Source organism: Sander lucioperca, chromosome 23 (genome assembly GCF_008315115.2).
Source record: "Sander lucioperca isolate FBNREF2018 chromosome 23, SLUC_FBN_1.2, whole genome shotgun sequence".
NCBI classification, from domain to species: domain Eukaryota; kingdom Metazoa; phylum Chordata; class Actinopteri; order Perciformes; family Percidae; genus Sander; species Sander lucioperca.
In genome coordinates this window covers 17693074-17713624 of record NC_050195.1, presented here as the reverse complement: position 1 = coordinate 17713624, position 20551 = coordinate 17693074, and the positions used below count along the sequence as shown (strand labels likewise).

At 42.6% G+C, this 20551-nt stretch overlaps 1 protein-coding gene across 2 annotated transcripts in view; it reads right to left on the bottom strand.

Moving 5' to 3' along the window:
* tgfbr1b (transforming growth factor, beta receptor 1 b) overlaps window positions 1-20551 on the bottom strand; it is a 53008-nt gene that overhangs the window by 24937 nt on the left and 7520 nt on the right. For both annotated transcript variants that reach the window (XM_035998113.1, XM_031320452.2), the window contains exon 2: window positions 225-476. In XM_035998113.1, the coding sequence (XP_035854006.1) occupies window positions 225-476 (252 nt within the window). The remainder of the gene's footprint in view (window positions 1-224; window positions 477-20551) is intronic.

Sequence of the window (20551 nt, the reverse complement as noted above, 5' to 3'; positions counted from 1 at the left end):
GTGTCGTTTATTTCGTCAATGTTGATATCGCCACAGTCAGCGATTCCATTTCATGTTGAAACAATTCGGTGCGATACGATGACAATCTGATAGATACCGTTAATATTTGTTTAATGTACACACATTCATTTCCCTTTATAAATAAAAATAAACCAATTCTATAAAAGCATATATATATATATATATATACATACATATGTGTGTGTGTGTGTGTGTGTGTTTACCAGGAAAGATAGTCAGGTCAGGCTCTTTGTTGCAGTAGTCCGTGGTACAGCACATGGGGTAAATGCCCTTGTCTTGTTTGACGGACGGGGCACAGATGAAGGGCCTGTCTCGCGGGATCAGTTCATTTTCGTGCACACACTGGCGCTGCTCAGTGGTCAGCCGGCCGCCCGACGTACGGATGGCGACGAAGCAGACTCCGTCGGTGAAGCAGCTGGAGTTGGCACTGCAGCGGTCACAGTAACACTGGAGGGCTGAGGAAGAAGACAGAAGACGATAAAAAGAGACAAATGAAGCTTGAAATGTCAAAGTAGATAATAGACAATCCAACAGAAGGTCACGTAGGTGGAGACGCTTTAGATTTCAGAGCCAGTTACCTGGCAACAACACAGTTTATCACCTGCAGACTACAGAGACGTTTCTTACACATAGCGCTTCACCACGGCCACAGAAACACCCGGGGTCAGCCCAAAGCCCTTAGTCATCCTTTCCACAACACTTTCACAAAAGTCAGATATTAATTATAAACTATAAATAGTCATTTACTTCCTAGCAACAATAGACAGCCAAAGTCAATGTGCAGACCTTGGTATGAAATGAACAGGGCTGTGCCATCTGCTGGAGCTGTAGAAAACATCAGCGACCAACACGCTCCTCTGCCACAGCTCATGTTTAAGCTCATTAGATATAGGATATGGGACTTTATATTACAGTGGTGCTCCTGTTGGAAGAGCTGTGCAGACATCTTCTTCAGTCTCATCACTGAGTGGGTTTCTACACGGATCCTAGAGTTGTGTTACTTATGGCTGCATAACCATAGACAGTAAAAGAATTGACACAGCGACGCCATATACTTCGACGGAGACCAGCGAAGTCACTTTTCTGGTGAGCGCTGAGCGTTACTGCGCAGCCTCCAACTGAGCTTGAATACGTAGATGTGACGTGAGCAACCTGTCTGAAAGTTGGAAGTCTTCTGGTAGCTGTGCCAAGAGAAATCTCAATCATTCCCAACCTTGCAGAGACGGAGAGCGTAGGTATATGTAAGGAGATAACATAGGCACAGGCTAATTATTGATCACTAAAATGCTAGTTCACATTAGTAATTAAACTTAAACAGCTAATGTAAGTCAAAACTGCCTGTGAGCTTCTCCTGTACTATACGGTAATTTCTCTACTGTGCGACAGAAAGTCACGTGGTTATGACACAATCGTTAGCCTATTTTTTACAAAAAAACGTCTGCTACGGAGTCATAACGTGAGATACAAGGTAATGGAGCCTTTTATACATTGCCGTGTTTCTTTAGAAATAAACAATGGACAAATAGAGTCTTTAAACGCTTCAGATGTAAAGTTATTCTCTGTCAAAGTGACGTCAAAATGAATGGGAGTCAATGGGATGCTAACGGGAGGTGAGGGCTTGTTAGCCTACAATCTCCCCATAGGAGGTACGCTTTCCGGATGCTCGCTTACCCCCTTGAGAGTAACACGATGCAGGCGTTTAACAAGAGCATCTAGTTCTCCTGATGGCTTTATTTCTCTTCTCTTCTATTTGTCTTCATGTCAGAGACAGAGGAAATAAGTTGTAAAAATGTTGAACTGTGACCAGACATGACCCTTCATGTTCTCCAGGGCCAGTTAAAGCCATCACAAAGTCCAGCTGATGATGATGTGTCTTCACATTGTTTGACTGATTGTTTTTCAGTGTCTTCACTGAACTGATTCAGAGACATGATGCATGTCTGGCCAGGTTAAAGCAACACAGACAAACCGGTGAATAATTCACAGGCTGTGCACTAAATTACTTATACTTTCCTTATGATACCCTTCTCACACCATTGTTGTGTTGTGTGTCTCTCACTCCCAGTCAGTCAGTCTTCCGCAGAGACGGAGCTTAAAGTACTGGTGCCAACACAATGGGCTACAGTGCCTTCTGAGTGGTTAACAATAGGACAACAGCAGCGGAAAGCTGCACCGTGATGCAACATCTTCACAGTAATAACAGAAGATTTAAAATCCACTGAATTATTAAGTGCAAGTGAAAGAGAGGAAACACATGAGCAGTCTGAGAATGTTCAAATGATGGAAGTCAGTCCCTGCCAGAGGTGAATACCAGACAGACACCGTGTGAGGAGACAGCTAAATAAAAGCCAGCTGACAGTAGTCTCCTTTGACTCACACACACACACACACACACACACACAACACACACACACACACGTCTAGACAGCTAAACAACTGGAATGTCCCATGGGGTGTGGCGGTGTGTGTTAATTTGAAGGGAAGCTGCTAACTGGAAGTGGTGCTTCAATGTCCTACTGTTTGGTGCCAGGAGCAGTGACGAGCTTCCTGTGATGTCATATGTGATGAAACAACACACAGCCTGCATGGTTGGATGAACGGGCTTCAGACTGTGTCTCCTTGCTGTGCCGGGAAGCAGATCCGTGAGTGTGAGGGGGCTCATCACAGCCTTGTGTATTTTATATCATACTAATATCATGGTGACGGTCACATGATCCTGTGTCTCCAGGATGGGTTAAGGTGCACAGCACCAGTTACACAGCAGTCCACCCACACTGTGCACGGATAATGGGCTTGTTGTCATTTCTGAATGAAGCTGCGAGGAGCACTAATGACACAAAGTCTTCATGATGTTACACTCCTCCTCGTCTATATCCACGCCGCTCTGTTTCCGGTGGTGCCAGGAAACGATTGTGATTGGTTTAAAGAAATGCCAACAAACCAGAGCACGTTCGCAGAGGAAGGTCTGGCTATGCGAGACTGGTCAAGTCAATTTATTTATAGAGCACGTTTAAAACCAACCTAGGCTGAACAAAGTGCTGTACAAAGGTATATTATGTTATAAAAACAAAAGGAAGACAATAAAAAAAATATAGACACAATGAACATCATACAAACACACTTCTATACAAATGTCCCTGAACTAAATCATACGCCAATATCGGGGGAGATATGATCCCTCCTTTAGGTACCAGTCAACAACAACAAGACACACACACACACACACACACACACACGCAATATATCTATATCGTGATATGAGACTAGATATCGTCTTAGATTTTGGATATCATAATATGGCATTAGTGTTGTCTTTTCCTGGTTTTAAAGGCTGCATTACAGTAAAGTGATGTCACTTTCTGAACTTACCAGACTGTTGTAACTGTTCTGTTATTTGCCTTGACCCACTTAGACATTATATCCACATTACTGATGATTATTTATCCAAAATCTCATTGTGTAAATACCAATAGTCAACACTACAATAACGTTGCGGTATCGAAATTGAGGTATTTGGTCAAAAATATCGGGATGTTCAGACACACACACACACACACGTTTGTTTCACTATCTTTGTGGGGACCCGTCATTGACATAATGCATTCCCTAGCCCCTTACCCGAACCTTAACCATCACAACTAAATGCCTAACCTTAACCCTTACTATAACCTAATTCTAACCCTAATCCTAACCCTCAAACAGCCCTTTAACCTTGTGGGGTCCAGCATTTTGGGCCCCACAAAGCTGTGCAGACCCCACAAGTATACTGTATTCCCCGGTTTTTGGACCCCACAAATATAGTAACACAGACACACACACACACACACACACACACACACACACACACAGACACACACAGACACACACACACACACACACGAAGAAAGCTCAGCAGGCAGACAGGTCTGTGGATGAGTCAGCGACAGACAGCCAAACCCATTACTTTTGTTACTAAACAGGGAAACTCATCACACCCTCTTTCCTTCTGTGTCTCTTCCACCACAACATTAGCCCACGTGCAGCTGGCTTAGCCTGCGCAGCAGTCTGAGGAAACCTTTATTAAAAATGAATGAATGGAGTCAACAAACTAAACAAACAAACAAGGGAAGGTTTTCATAAAACAACTGAACAATAATCCATTAAAAACAGCCCTTTCCCTTGAGGGGGGGGGGGGGGGGGGGCCTGCACTCTTCCAATTGGAGCACTTCTACACATGAAGCATCTGCAGACAACTGTGCACACCACCAGAGACAACATTAGCATCCCTTTAGACAGCAGAATGCCTGGAGTGCATGGAACTCATGGTTCACTGATAATCAATATGTAAAGATACGTACTGCAGTAATAATGTTATGATAATCAATATGTAAAGATATGTAATGCAGTAATCATGTTATGATAATCAATATGTAAAGATATGTAATGCAGTAATCATGTTCTTAGCACAGAAACAAAAGCAAAAGCAAACCACAGCTGACAGCAGAAGAGCGGGGGGGGTTCTATGCAGAGTAACAGGGACGCCAATACATATCGCTCAGCACACGCACAGCAGTCACATGGCAGGACGTGTGACGTCAGCTCAGGCAAATCAACTCAAAAATAGACTTGGACTAGTCTTGGACTCTTGAAATTGGGACGTGCAATTTCCAGACCCTTCAGTGACTTATCGTCAGAAGAATCAATATTAAACTAATTGGTGGTTGACATTCTACTATATGGTTTGAGATTAGCCAGCATGGGTTGCACCAAATGAATTCTAACAAACAGTTGATTTTGTTTTTTAAAAATTGACAGCATGACCACAAACAATATGTTAATTCACATCCAGCGTAGAGTAAGGTTTAAAGGAGGAGGGGCGGGGTCAAAACAGGTCACATGCCTATTTCACCTTAGAATATGGCTTTTAAACTTTCATACAATTCATATTTACAACTCACCTCATATAGTACCTATTAGAGGTGTGGAAATGAATCAAATAATCGATGCATCGAATCGTGGACAAGGACGATGCTGCGTCGATAATCGGCCGGGCCATAATCGATTATTTCTGTTTAAAATTTAACGTAGGCCTAACAACCTTTCGGTTTACATATTCTGTTGTGTTTTGCACATTCAGGAGGTGCCATGTGCTCAGTGCTGTAGTTTTATGTATCCAATGTATTTAGTATCAGAGCACTGCAGAATTTTTTGTTTTTGAAGCTTGAAAAGCTATGAATTAAATGTCCTATATGGCTTTAATAGAAACATGTATTTGACGCATCGTGACGCATTGTGATGCATCAAGATATCGAATCAAAGACATGATAATCCTACTCGAATCGGGAGATCAGTGAAGATTCACACCTCTAGTACCTATATATGCAGTATACCTGTAAATCATTCATTTGGTTCTGGTTATTAAATAATATGACTCAATAATAATCTTTTTTTTTGGGGGGGGGGGTGCAGGTCTGACCTCCTGGTACTGTATCTGGCAGGCTCTGAAAACCTGCCGAGCCAAGTGTTCAGCAGCCCTGAAGCTGAGCCTATCTGAACATTTGGATTGCGCGACAAGGCAGGCCTGCTTCGTTCTTTCAGGGAATGATTATAAAGATTTACAAAGAAATTTGTTTAGGGCATTTCCCTCTCTAACTGGGATGTTTTGGGAGCGATTGGTGGGATTGCTGTGGAGGAATTATACACGGGAGATACACTAGTAAGAGCTAATGAGGTTTAACCATGTATCCAGCTAATTTAAATAGTTTCAGAAACACGAGATCAAGAAACGAACTGGAAATTAAAATAATAGGCCTTATTCATTAGGGCCCGAGCGCCAGTGGCGGATCTAGAAAATTTTACATGAGGTGGCAAGGGGTAGCGAAAGATCTTGACAGGGTGGCGGGGGAAGACGGTACATGGGAACCCCCATATGTAAACACACTGCTATGCCCCACTATGCCCCACAACACCCTGCTAAGCCCTGAACTGCTACAGCTATTATTTCTAGTCATAGTTCCATTATCTTTGTTGTTACTATAATTGCCACCGTTCATCATACCAACTGGTATAATTATTATGAATCTTAATTCTCTTTATCTGTATATCTGTATCCGTCTCGGTGTCCCACCTGGCAGCAGCAGATGGCTGCCCACCAAGCGCCTGGGTCTGTCTGAGGAGAAAATGTTGGTAACATTATGAAGTCTATGTTGGCTTGGCTAGTGTTCCTCTGTTCTATACAGACCACGTCTCAATAACCTTTTTTGAACTCTTTGCATGGCCCAAACCACAGTTCGATGCAATGGATTGTTTTTTACCCATCCGGGCAGATGCAGATGCAGGCAGAATGTTGTGCTGGACCACTGTATAGATTACTGCAAGGTGATGTATATGTAAAACTGTTCTTGCCTCGAAAAAAGAACCAAGTGTGGTCAAAATATCTGCAATAAAATAAATACATTGGAGCTTCGTGTGAACTCCCTCCAAACAGGTGCTTAGTCAGACTAGAAGTTGTTTGTGCAGTTCCAAAAACCAGATCCAGTTGTGTTCAAGATAATCTTGAAGATCTGTGACTGGGAGTTGAACCTGGATGGGTGTTGTTGTGCGAGCCCTTTTTAAACCGCATGACACTGTTCCCCTTCAGTAATAATCATTATAAGTCATTATTCTGACTCAACTAGTTCTTACAGTAAGTGAGATACATTTCAAGGGAATTTAGCCAACTTTTCTCAATCTGATACATTTGACCTTTTTATTGTGTTTGACTCATGCACGACTTTTGTCTACCACAGCTTTTTTATTTTATTTAAATGCAAGTAAAACTGTCGGAGGTAAGAGATGAACAGACATACAGCAGTAATTACTATTACCTTCCACATGTCATGTTCTCCATATTATTATAATGCAGAAATTTAATAATTAGCACTTTTTTCACATGCAGTTTGATTAGATGCATTTCTGTTTAAAATGGTGACTTGTGATTGTGCATACACTAGCCGTATGGTATTAATAGCCTATAAAAAATAATAGGATCCTAATATTGATTTCTATTGATGAAAAGTAGCACTTTTACTTAAGTATTGTACTATATACTTAAATACAATTTTGAGGGATAGGCTACCTGTACCATTTCATTATTACATTACATTATGTGACATTCATGCCACTTAATACTTCCACTCCACATCAGAGGATGATATAAACTTTATTCTCTACAACCATATATTTGATCATTATTACTACAGATTGTTTTACATAGAAAATATATCTTTAGCTTATGAAATGTGATACACTGTCATAGAGTTCTACCCCAAAGTCAATGAAATGTTTTAAAAAGTTTATAAATTAGATGAACCATGGCCAGATATGGCACTGAAATATTGCTTACATGTTATTGCATCAGTTACAGGTTAAATTATATATAATGATGAATAATACTATTGAAAATGGCCCTTCAGCATAATTAGTACTTTTGATAAGTACATTTTGCTGATAAAAGTTTTGAGCTGTATCGGCCTGTACAGAAAGCAAGCTACAGCTGCCATTAACATCTGTTGTTGAAGAGTTTAAGGTGGCCAAAGCCCGGCAGGTAATAATGCTTCGCGACAGTAGTGACCAATTGGTCCACCAAGCAGATATCACCATCTGCACAGTAGGGGTGGGAATCTCTTGGCACCTCACGATTCGATTCCGATTCAGAGGCCAACGATTCGATTCTAAACCGATTATTATATGCATCTCGATGCAACAATTTTTTAATGTACATTTCCATGCGTGATTTAAAAAAATATACATATAAATCTGAGTTTGCTACTCAGAGTTTGCTAATCACTTCCTAGACAAAGCAGCTAGACAAAGCTTAGATTTTGACATATACAGTATTTGTCACACACAAGTTTTAATGAAATGTTTTGTCTACTGAGGTTTTTGTTTGGTAGTCGTTCCATGCTTAAGCCTTAAACATGCTTGTGAAAGTCCCCTTCTCTCACAGTAATCTCCCATGTCATCAGTCATGTTTAAAGGTGGATCATTGGCTTCTTAGAACATGAAACATGAAGTGGTCAGATGTAATGTGATAAAGTAGATGAACAGCCTATATGTGTTTTGCCTAATTATTTTATGTATGTCTTATTAGATCATGTGTATATATACAAAAAAGTTACTGGAGACAGTAACTTTTAAATAAAAAACACATTAAAAAAAAATCTTAAATAAAATAAATAATCGATTATTGACTTATCAGAATCGATAATCGAATCGTTCTAGAGAGAATCGCGATGCATCTAAGAATCGATTATTTTTCCCACCCCTACTGCACAGGACGGAAATGGTCAGCAAGCAGAGCTGTGGCAGACGCAGAGGCAAGGTTGGCGCTGGTTGGGCAGTGGTGGCCTAAAGGTTAGAGAAGCTAGCGTGGGACCGGGAGGTCGCCAGTTCAATCCCCAGACCGGCAGGATAAAATCTGGGTGGGGAAAGTGAAAAAAAGCAGCGCTTGTCCCTTCCTCATTACCCCAACCTCAGGTTGCTCAGCAGATCAGGCTGTGGTTGTAGTGGGCAGCTTCCAGGTATGAATGTGTGACTGTGTGAATGTGACAGGTCGTCGTTGCAAATGAGAAATTATTCTCAACTGACTTACCTGCATAAATAAAGGTAAAAAAATAAAAAATAAATAAAGGTTACGCCACAAAGACATCATGGGGACGGTCAACCAAGGCAGGCTGGGCCTAGGAGTCATAACCAGAGAAAGGCAAGCGAGGGCAGCAGCCATGAAAAACCAGGGGAGGTGGACATGTTGGGGTGGTGTCCAAGGAAGACCACTGGTCTGTATGTGGGGCATGGAGGAGAAGAGGATCAAATTCCTCCTGTGCTCCACATAAGATGTCCTACCAACACCAGTGAACCTCCATCGTTGGGAACTGGCTGAGAGCCCAGACTGCACGCTGTGTGGGACACCGGCAAGCCTTGAACATGTGTTGTCATCATGGCAAGTTCAGATAGAGGCATGACCAGATACTTGCCGAGCTGGCTGCAGGCCTGGAGGAAGAGAGAAGGAAGACCCACAAACAGCACAAGGACGACAGCACCCCGTTCTGATCAGGTTTGTCAGAGCAGGGGCGAGCTCTAGCGGGACATCAACTGGCACACGAATCTTGACACCTGATACTGACTGGGACATGAGAGTTGACCTCAGGAGACAGCTCAAGTTTCCAGAGGAGACCACTACCTCAACTCTCAGACATGACATAGTTCTGTGATGCAGAGCAACAAAACAAGTGGTGCTGCTTGAACGGACTGTGCCACGGGAGGAGAGGATAGAAGAGGCCCATGAGAGAAAGCTTGGGAAGTACCACCCACTCACCCAACAGTGCCAACAGGTGGGAAGGCGGGCATGGAACTTGCCAGTGGAAATAGGCTGCCGAGGATTTCCTGGGCAGTCACTTTGGAGTGCCATGTCCAGACTTGGAATAAGAGGTCCCAGCAGGAGACAGCTCGTGGCGAATATCACAAGACGAGCAGAGACAGCATCGAGATGGCTGTGGCTGAAGCGCTGCGAGCGATGGAACAACCCACCGGGTAGGGAGGGAACATAAAAGAACACCGGCTGTGGAGCCCAAGGGGCCGAGGGGGCTGCCCCAGGATGCTGGGGCTAGCGGTCAAGCCCTCTGGAGGTGTTGTGGGTTAATTGACGAAACGCTGTTGAAGGAGGGTACCCACCTGATGACCCGAAGAAAGCACCTTGGGCCCACTCCACAAAGCTCAGTGGGTTGGACTTGTGAAACGCGAGTGTTGGCCATCACCTCAAATAGGCGGCTGGGACTTCACCCAGCCATTGAGGTGAGAGCGATGTTCCCATCGTATTTCAGACATTGATGTAGCCTGGGATTATTAATGTGTTTTGTTAATTATCTCCACTTTTGGAATAACTGTCAAACTTAATTATCTTGATGAAATAATAACTACATGAGTGATAACAATGATAAAAAACATAACTCAGCAACAGCCCAACATTACACTGTGGACTTACTTAAGAAAAACAAAAAAATAAATAATGTATATCATGTATGGTACAGCTTAAATACACAACATAAATGTGTACTTAAGATAAACGTAAACAGTGGTGGAAGAAGTACTGAGATATTTCATTTAAGTAAAAGTAGCAGTACCACAGTGTAAAAATACTCTGTTACAAGTAAAAGTCATGCATTCAAAATATTACTCAAGAAAAAAATACAAAAGTATTAGCAATGCAATTGTTTTGTTATAAATAAGCGGTTAAAAGTAAGAAGTTAATTTGCCTCTAGTCTTAATGAGTTCTCTATTTACGTTGCTGTTACTTTAAGACTCTCAGCTGGTAACCGCTATGTCGCGTGAGCCGTAGTTAGGAAGGAAATGAACGCTACAAACAAACGGTTCAGTGATTTATGGTTGTAAGTGTAGCAAGCCAACTACAGTTACATTTGCCTACATTTATGCCTAGAGTAGCATCGCTGGTATGTATTCATTCACTATTTTTAAATAATGACATAGGTTCATAGATCATTAGTTTGACGTCAGTGTTATTTTGTGTTAAGTTTATCTTAGAAATGTCCGTGATCGCTGGCGCTGCGACTAACGTTGCATGGTTGCTAGGCAACTATAAGTCATAGGACAGGCTACACTCGTGTGAATGAGTAGGAATGGACGTAATATTGTTTACATGTAAAAATGTCTTTGTACAGCATAATCACACTCACTATCAGTCTTATAGTCATGAATTATATGGTGTAACGGTAGAAAGGAAATATTTGAATTGATGAAATTACATTCTGAACTAGGGCTGCAACTAACGATTATTTTCATAGTCGATTAATCTGTTGATTATTTTCTCGATTAATCTATTAGTTGTTTGATCTACAAAAATGTCCAAACATGGTGAAAAATGTGGATCAGTGTTTCCCAAAGCCTAAGAGGACGTCCTCAAATGTCTTGTTTTGTCCAAAACTTAAAGATATTCAGTTTACTGTCACAGAGAGAAGAAACTAGAAGATATTCACATTTAACAAGCTGGAATCAGAGAAATCAGATTTTTTTAATAAAAAAATGACTCAAACGATTAATCGATTATCAAAATAGTTGGCGACTAATTTAATAGTTGACAACTAATCGATTCATCGTTGCACCTCTATTCTGAACATTAGGCTATATTGTAGGTTAAAAGCTAACATAGAATTGATTAGTCTGTCTTTGTACGTTCCAGTTTCACACTTTCCTTGCAACGTCATTAAACCTGTGGACATGGGAACGACTGTCTTCAGAGTCTTGATGTTAGGAGAGAGTTTAGCTGGCTGTCAGTGTATAGAGCAATACCGAAGATGGCACAACAATATACTTAAAGTACAAAAAGTAAAAGTACTCATTATGCAGAATGTCCCATTTTAGAACAATGTCTATTTATATTATTGGATTATAATTAGTGGAAGCAGTAATGTGTACATCATTTTAATGTAGGCCTACACACATGTAAACAGAGCACAGGCGCGAGTGCCCGTCCAACACTGCTTGCAGCTTTAGTTCCATTTATAATTTAAAACTGTTTGTTTCATATAAACTGCCTATAAAGGCTATGCGTGTGATGTGATCATGACAACATTCTTTGCCTCTGGCCCTATACACATTTAATACAAACACAGCAGGCCTACTCTTGGTTAAAAATAAAAAAGTTGTTTACGGGAATTTCCTGGTAAAATGAAGGTTAAAAAACTATTATTTTATATTTTATTTTGCTTTTCCACGGACCACCTGCAGTACCCTCACGGACCACTAGTGGTCCGCGGACCACAGTTTGGGAATGACTGGTCTAGACCACACTCTATAGTGAACATATATTGTTACTACACTTACTAGATCTAGTCTTATCCAGGGCGTTCAGGTTTCTCATGGCCTTCATCAATGGATAATCTACAGTACTACAAGTACCAGTATTTAAAAAAAAAAAAAAAGGTACTTGAGTAGGTCTGTAAGTAAGTAATTGAAAACTGCATTCTTTCTAAGTCTTCAGTGCGGCGCTATCTGCAGGTTCAGTGTATGCTGGGCCCTGATCACTTCCTTCCTACCGCATTGATCCGTGAAACGGCGCTTCATAGCCGCGCTCGGCGTTGCATTGCTGGCTGTGTAGTCGCCAGGCAACAGAGGAACAATACATTACAAAGCCGCCCGTCAGCAGGGGCCCGACCACTTTAATCCCTCCCTCCATCCACCCCCCTCTCTACGCCTTGCCTAGTGCTCCCTCCTTATTAACATCCTCCCTCCTCCCTTTTTACCCCCCTTTTACCCTTTTCAGAGTCAAGAACAAACAAAAGAAAAGACATCTACACGCTGCAGACAGTACCAGTCAATATTTTAGCACACACGCGTGAAAAGGAGTGAGTGTAATCTGCCAGGGGCTGAGGCTGACGTGACTTCATGTGAATGGAGCTAGAGGAGAAGAGATAGGATCTTTCTTCAGTGGACTGTGTACACGTAGTGTGTGTGTGTGTGTGTGTGTGTGTGTGTGTGTGTAATGTGTAATTCACTAAATGGTTTTAGCTCTCCAACAAGCTCAACTTTTCCCCAAGGTTGAGTATGAAAACATTTGAATAGGACGCTCAAATACTGGTGTAGAGAACTAATAGTCTAACTGCTGTAGCAAAAGCGACACACTGCGTTTTGGGTTTCTAAATATTGAATTAACTGGTCTGAGAAGTGGTTTCGCTCAGTGGTGGCTTAGACATAATGAAGGTGTACTGTGAGAGTGCTGCTATGGGCCAGGTACCCAGAGAAATAGGGACAACAAACGGCTGCCTTCTGATTAGGACTTGATAAGCCATTCTTCATAACACGACGGGGGAGAGAAAAGGTGAGAGAGAGAGAGAGAGAGAGACAGAGTGCTGCCGCGGCTACAGAGCAGCACGGAGGAAGCCCCGGGAGTCGCTTCAAATGAAGAGGCGATCAAGTTTAATCTAATAATGTAATACATGGACTACCAGCAGAAACGCCAAACACAGCACACAAATCAATAGACACACACACACACACGTTTGTTTCACTATCTTTGTGGGGACCCGTCATTGACATAATGCATTCCCTAGCCCCTTACCCTAACCTTAACCATCACCACTAAATGCCTAATCTTAACCCTTACTATAACCTAATTCTAACCCTAATCCTAACCCTCAAACAGCCCTTTAACCTTGTGGGGTCCAGCATTTTGGGCCCCACAAAGCTGTGCAGACCCCACAAGTATACTGTATTCCCCGGTTTTTGGACCCCACAAATATAGTAACACACACACACACACACACACGCACACACACACACAGAGAGAGAGGATGTGAATGCTGCAGAGACAAACACAGGGCCAATCCCGGCTCCATCACTGGGATTTGGCATAATTTGTCTCCAACGTTTCCGTCATCATATGGAAGCACTGTCCCTTCATGCACAGAGTTCATCGGAGTCCGAGCCAACAGAAAGAGTGGAGGTTATAAATGCTGCGTTGGCTCAGAACAAATTGCAACATGTTCTCAGACGCTGACCAATAGGAGCACAGAGTGCACCTCCTCGTCCAACTGTAACCATGGTGAAGCGAGAGGATTTTTCCTTTCATTTCAGTGAAGCACTTACGGTTGGACTATCAGCCTGGGATCAGAATGAATTGTACCTGTGCACCTACTTTCTACTCCCTGGAGTCCCCCTGTAGAAGTAGGGCTGGGTATGGCAAAACGCTGATTTATGTCTGGACTACCTGCTATTAAAAAAAACGCCTCATCACTGGGTACCAAAGTCCGATACCTAAGAAGCAAATCTCATCAGCCTGAAGTCTCATCAGGTGCCGCAGCATGCTTGTGCCTGATCTAATCCCGCTGCTGATTGGCTGTGTGGCGTTACACGTCATATAGGCAAGCAGGAAAAACACAAGGTCGACCTCGATGACGGTGATGTATTGCTGTCTGTTGAGAGATGCCCCACATGTGTAAAATGTCTAAGGAGAGATCAAAGGCGTGTCTCCATTTTATCAGGCGCGATTCTAATAGCGTGAGATGCAAAAAGACATCACAGAGGCTCCCTGATAATGTCCACCACCAGATTCCCCCTCATCACAGATTAGTGAAGAAGCAGGTAGCGTTTAGTTTGAACTGTGCTGGGACTTACACCTGGACCCATGTAATGTTAGCTTTAGCGTATGACTCTAAGAAAATGCATTAAGATCTGGCAGAAAAAAGGAAAAGCAGGACGACTTCCTTTGTGCCACAGGAAAGTCACCAACTTTATTGTTAAAGGTTTGGAACTTCAACCTGTGGTAAGAGGTTTATCTTTATGTTGTAAAACGAGTGCGGAATATCCCAAGTAGCTGAAAAATAACACTAACGATTTGTACAGTAATGCAAAATGTAATTTTGTTTTTGTTGACATTTTTAGTGAAAAAAAAAGTATGTGCATTAGAGGTCCCAGACCTGTGCCTGATTGGCCAATTAAATAACCCATCAATAGGTCTGGAAACATATGAACCAAAAATAATCACGATAAGTAGACTTAACTACAGATGGAGCTGCTGTTATTATATTATTATAATTATACCCTGCAGAGTTTTCTACAGTCTGCAGATTTCAGCCATTTCTGACTCAACTGGTAGACTTTTCCTTCCTCTGCAGGGTGAATCATCTGAAACGGTCTGTCAATGGAGCAGAAGCCTCCCTACTACCAGTCCATTCTGCTGCCAGGCACACAGTACGGGCATGTCTGTCAGACCTGCATCTACTATCTGCGTTATCCATCAGGGGGGAGGGGGGGGGGATTCAGACAGTATGCTGGTAAACCTGAGCACAGCTAGCAGGTGACTGACGCCCAACGACTGGCATCGCACGTGACACATAATGAATATGTTTTCAACCATGTTTATGTCCTGTCAGCTGTACTGTACACAAAGCCAATTACAGAAAAACGACTCAAATCTGCCCATTGATGCAGCCGCCCTTTCAAAATAAAAGAATGTGATGCACAGGAGGAGACTTCCACACTACAAACAACCGGGACCACGGTTACAGTTTTTTTGCTAAACGACAGTGGGCACAACTGGAGTCACATGTGCAAAACTCTAACTACAGTCTGCCATGCCATGGCTTTAACCACAACGTGCACAACACTGTGGATCTACAGCACTTTGTTCAAATGCTAACACACCGCTGTCACACACACACGTTCATTTGAAGCTTATTCATTAAATTATTACCATCATTGTAGTAAGTGCAAGTTAAGTTCATTTGTACACCACATTTAAACACAGCTTAAGATGCCCAAGTGCTATAAAATAACTTAAAATTAAATTAAAAAGTACAACACACACAAATGTATTTGTCAACAATAACTGATATGGGACAAAGCACAGAATATATACATGACAATAGATTGAAAAATGAATGGGCCAAAAAAGGCGAGTGAATAAAAACGTGTCTTTAGTCCTGCCTGCTTTACTACAGTTATTAACGAGCTAACGCTAGCTTGTCATGCTTGTCAAGCTGGATAACGAGTAAACACCACACCAGCACCAGAAGAGCTACTGGAGGGGCGTTACGTTCTTCACATCAAAACGGAACAAAAGTAGGATTCTGTACCCTGCTGTTGAACTCCCTTCCTCCTCATCAAGGACTCCAACATGTTTACGTTTTAGGTGCTGAATCATCACCGTGGTGCGCCCGTGCCATGCCGTGTCGCTTTTGCTTATCTTGCAATTAACACGTTTTCGATTGATTTAGTGTGAAATGCTCCCACACCTTGGGTGACTTAGGTCATACTGATTTCTCTGCCTCCGCCGTGTGTTTCGTGTTACAGGTCTCTCTCCGTATTTCCTCTACCCCCGCTCTGCTCTTATTTCTTTTCTTCTGCACGGCACTCAACTCAGTTGCTTTTATGTCCGCGACTGAGTGGCGTGTCATGAGACACAACGAATCGATAATGAAATTCGTTGCCAACTTTTTTAATAATCGAATTTTATCGATTTTATCGATTCGTTGTTGCAGCCCTACTGTAAAGATGAAAAGTTGCTATGTTCTGTCTTGTGTCGGAGTGGTTTTCCTCTCAGTGTGTTCTGAGTGACAGTGTGTGTGTTGTCTCAGTGAGGATTGTTCTGAGTGTCTGGCTGCTCTGAGCCTGTTCTGAGACGTGTGTGTGAAGAGCTGTGTTGCTGTGAATGAGTTTTGCAGGTGATGTGAACGGTTTAATTCAGGTGACTGTTGGTAGTGCAGACTGTAGTTAAGAGTTGTGCCCACTGTCGTTTAGCTATCGAAAAAAACCTCTTCTACCTCTTTTGGTCGGACCAAATTTTGGACAGCGAGTATTCAGACAGTGGACTGTACCTCTGATGGACATCCCAAAGACATAAACATGATTCCGTCTTTAACAAAAGGAGGGAAGAGTGCTCCACCAAGTCACTTCACCTCTCTCTCTGTGTCTCCACCCAGCCATGCATTACTTTTATCACTACGCAGGGTTCATACGCATTTTAACCAATACTTTTCGGCAAATTTCCATGACTATGTATTCCTGAAAATGTCAGTCGACATTATACAATAAGAATAAAAATCTGTGTTAAAGTTTACCCTCAGAGGTATACAATAAAATGAATGACAATTTATGTGGTTCATAGTGGGATTCATAATATCGTTCCCCGAAAAGAACGTTGAGGTTAACATGACGTGAAATACATTTTTTATTAAATGATTTTTTTTAAATTAATCACATATTTTTATGCTGTGTTAAAAGAAATTCCATGACTTTTCCAAAACCTTCTGGGTTTTTTTATTTTTCCAAAACCTTTCCAGGCCTGGAATTTGCATTTTTCAAATTCCATAACTTTTCCAGGTTTTTTCAAAACGTATGAACCCGGACTACGGCAACCACTCTCCTGTATGGCATTAAGCTTAGAAACACTATCGTTATTGGTTTTATCTCAACTTTAATGACTCCACTTCAGTTTGTTTCTGCCACTTGATGTTTCCTCTAATAATACTAATCTACGTGGTGCTTTTCTAAAAACAGAGCACACCACCCGAGGCTTTCACTGCATTTGACAAGAATAAAATCATGTACATCCTGAAACCTCCAGGGAGGATGTGAGGTTGTTGTTTTTTGTTTTTTTTTAACCAGAAGGCAGCATTTCTGATGAAAAACACGACACACAGCTTCACCTGTTTCTGTGTGAACCAGCGGCCCGAGCTGTGTCTGTGAGGTGGACACAGAATTAGCACAAGGCTGCATTACATATAGACATAAACATCTAATGTACATACGTATTTTAAGTATTTGTATAAGTGCATTGATGTTGATGGTTTTCAGGTAGTGAGTACCGGGACCCACAGGTGGTCATTTAAGTGGGTCCCGGGAAAAATGAGCGGGTCCCCATGCTTAACTAACTTTTTGGTACGTCATATTGGAAGAATTGCAGCCAGCATTAGCCACACGTGTTGCACAGTGCTAGCGCACAGTCGGCGCTTTATTCTCCACTTTTTCCATCGTTGTCGGGTCACAGTACATCTGTAAAGCTCTCGTACAGCAGACAGAGACTGGCTGACAGCTGCACTTTGTCTGTGCAGACTGCGGTTGCACTACGGCGCGAGGCTTTCCCCCCCTCATTAAAAAGGAGAATTCCGGTCGAGTTCAACACATAGCTCTGTTGTTTGTAAATTTAGAGTACTGTCAGTAGCGAGAAAAACGAAAACAAATCGGTGTTGCCTACACCGTGTTATCCTCCTGCTAGCGTTACCACCCAACAGGCTTAAACAGGGCAAGTTTTAAACGTGCTTTTAGCCTCTTAACATGTTCAAAATGTCATTACAAGTGCCTACCCACGTGAAGGGATTCCTTCTGAGTGAACACAGTGAATCTGACTGCAGTAGATGTGAAAGAAATGCATAAAAGTTGTGCTAATTCAGCTCTGTTTACTTCCGGTGTTGAGACAGCAAGTCGAGTGCTTCGGGACCGTCTACAAACTACAACACCGAAAAGAGATACAAAAATATTTATTAATTTAATGATTAAATAAGGTAGTGTCTCCAAACTTACCTCAATTATAACTTGTCTCCTGCTAGCTGTACTACAGCACTTACTTTTTAAAAATAAGCATATGCCTATTTTTGTATCTCTTGTGTTGTAGTTTGTAGACGGTCCCTAAGCACTCGTCTTGCAGTATCAACACCGGCACTAAACAGAGCTGAATTAGCTCTTTTTTATGCAATTCTTTCACATCTACTGCAGTCAGATTCACTGTGTTCACTGTGAAGGAATCCCTTCACATGGGTAGGCACTTGTAATGACATCTTGAACATGTTAAGAGGCTAAAAGCACGTTTAAAACTTGCCCTGTTTCAGCCTCCTGGGTGCTAACACTAGCAGGAGGATAACACAGTGTAGGCAACACCCATTGTTTTCGTTTTTCTCGCTACTGACAGCACTCCAAATTTACAAACAACAGAGCTACGTGTTGGAATCCACCGGAATTCTCCTTTAACTTTATTTAAAAGTTGTTTTCTGCACAAGCCATTTTAACTGAAATCTGTGAGGCGTAAATGACCCGAACAGTGACTCATGGATGGTGAGTTTACTATATCTTATGTTCGACACATGAATTTTGGTAACGGTCAAAAAGAAAGCACATATACGCCCTACTACGCCCTAAACTGCTACAACTATTATTTCTAGTCCTAGTTCCACTATCTTTATTGTTTACTATAACTGCCACGGTTCATCACTCCAAATGCTATAATGATTATGAATCATATTTCTCTATATCTGTATGAGTGTCTGTGTCCAAACCGGCAGCAACAGATGCCGCCCACCAAGAGCCTGGGCCTGAGGTTTCTGCCTAAAAACTGGAAGTTTTTCCTCGCCACTGTCGCACCACGTTTGCTCGTGGGAAATTGTTGTGTCTCTGTAAAGTGTGTGGTCTAGACCTACTCTATCTGTAAAGTGTCTCGAGATAACGCTTGTTATGATTTGATACTATAAATAAACTGAATTAAATATAGCAACACACACACACACACACACACACACACACACACACACACACACACACACACACACACACACACACACACACACACACACCAATGGGCTGCCATGTTAGCGCCCAGGCTGCCCTGCCCCCCACTCCCATCCTCACATCTTTTCATGGGAGTTGATTCCTCCTCATTCGGCTCCCACGGTCATTTCCATAGGTCAGGGCCCCGCCCGCCCATCTGCCCCACCCCCGCCACCTCCATTATGGACGGCCCTTTGTCCACACCAGATGTGCGCTGTGTAAGTGTTGGGCACACAGACCCAGATGACCTCTCCCCCACCCCACCCCCCCAGCAGAAAGGCTGCTATCCGCCGGCTCCACCGTATGTCCTTGCAGGCTGGAGCTGGAGCCAAAGCTCAGCGCCGGCTGTAAAATGCAACAGATACAGCACACTGGCCTTGACTCTGGGCAAACATCACATCAAATGCCCATTTTGGGCAGGAAACCAGCTCGGGGAGTGCAGAGGTAGCCTGAGAGCCTGACTGGCCACAACCTGCATCAACCTGACGGTGTCACTAAGGCAAGACACAGACCGATTTGTATCCTCCCCTGTGTGTGTGTGTGTGTGTGTGTGTGTGTGTGTGTGTGTGTGATGTGTGTGTGTGTGCATTGAATCTCTTAATAATAATACTGGTAAAAATGAAAAGCGGAAAAGCTGGTTGTAGCACAGAGTTGCATCATTTGCAGAACACTTGGACAAAAGCAGTTTTATCACAAAAGATGAACTAAAAACGGAGGGCAGCGTTTTGTTCCTACAGACTGAGAATGGGAGGGGAGGCAGTGCATCTGGCTGATAAATATGCAGCAGCTTGATCTAAAGGTTAGACAGCTGCACACGCACGCACGCACGCACGCACGCACGCACGAGGGTGTTGCAATTGTTGGGTTGTCTTTTTTAACTCCGTATGAGTGAGACCGGGACACCGAAACGCAATGATTCAGTTGGATCAGATTTTTATCTCAGTTCCAGCAAAGACACAGAGATAATTTGGGGTGAATAATAAGGGTTCCTGGGAACTGCGGCGTCCCGCTCTCCTCCCAAACCCATGCCTACAAACTATTAAAATAATTAGTAATACCTTGCACTGCACAAACTGACACACACACACAACCAGACAGACAGAGAGCAGTAGGGCCAGGGGATGAGACACCGGAGTTAATGGATCCAGAGAGGGCAGAGCTGTTTGAAGGAGCTGAGTCACCGCTCAGACTGAACCGGCTGACTGTCTACTCGGCTGCTCCAGTCCGTACACACACACACACTAAGAGCACCCATATTGTAGCATGTATCACTAGATTATCACGCATTACTGTGTTATTACTGATCTACATCACTTAATAGACCACATCTTGCACTAACTGTATTTTGACTCTTCACTACACCTCAGCATTTATCTAGACTGTCTATTCATATACATTGCGTTATAACTGATCTACTTCACTAACTAGACCACTAGACTATCTTTTTATCGACTCTTTACAC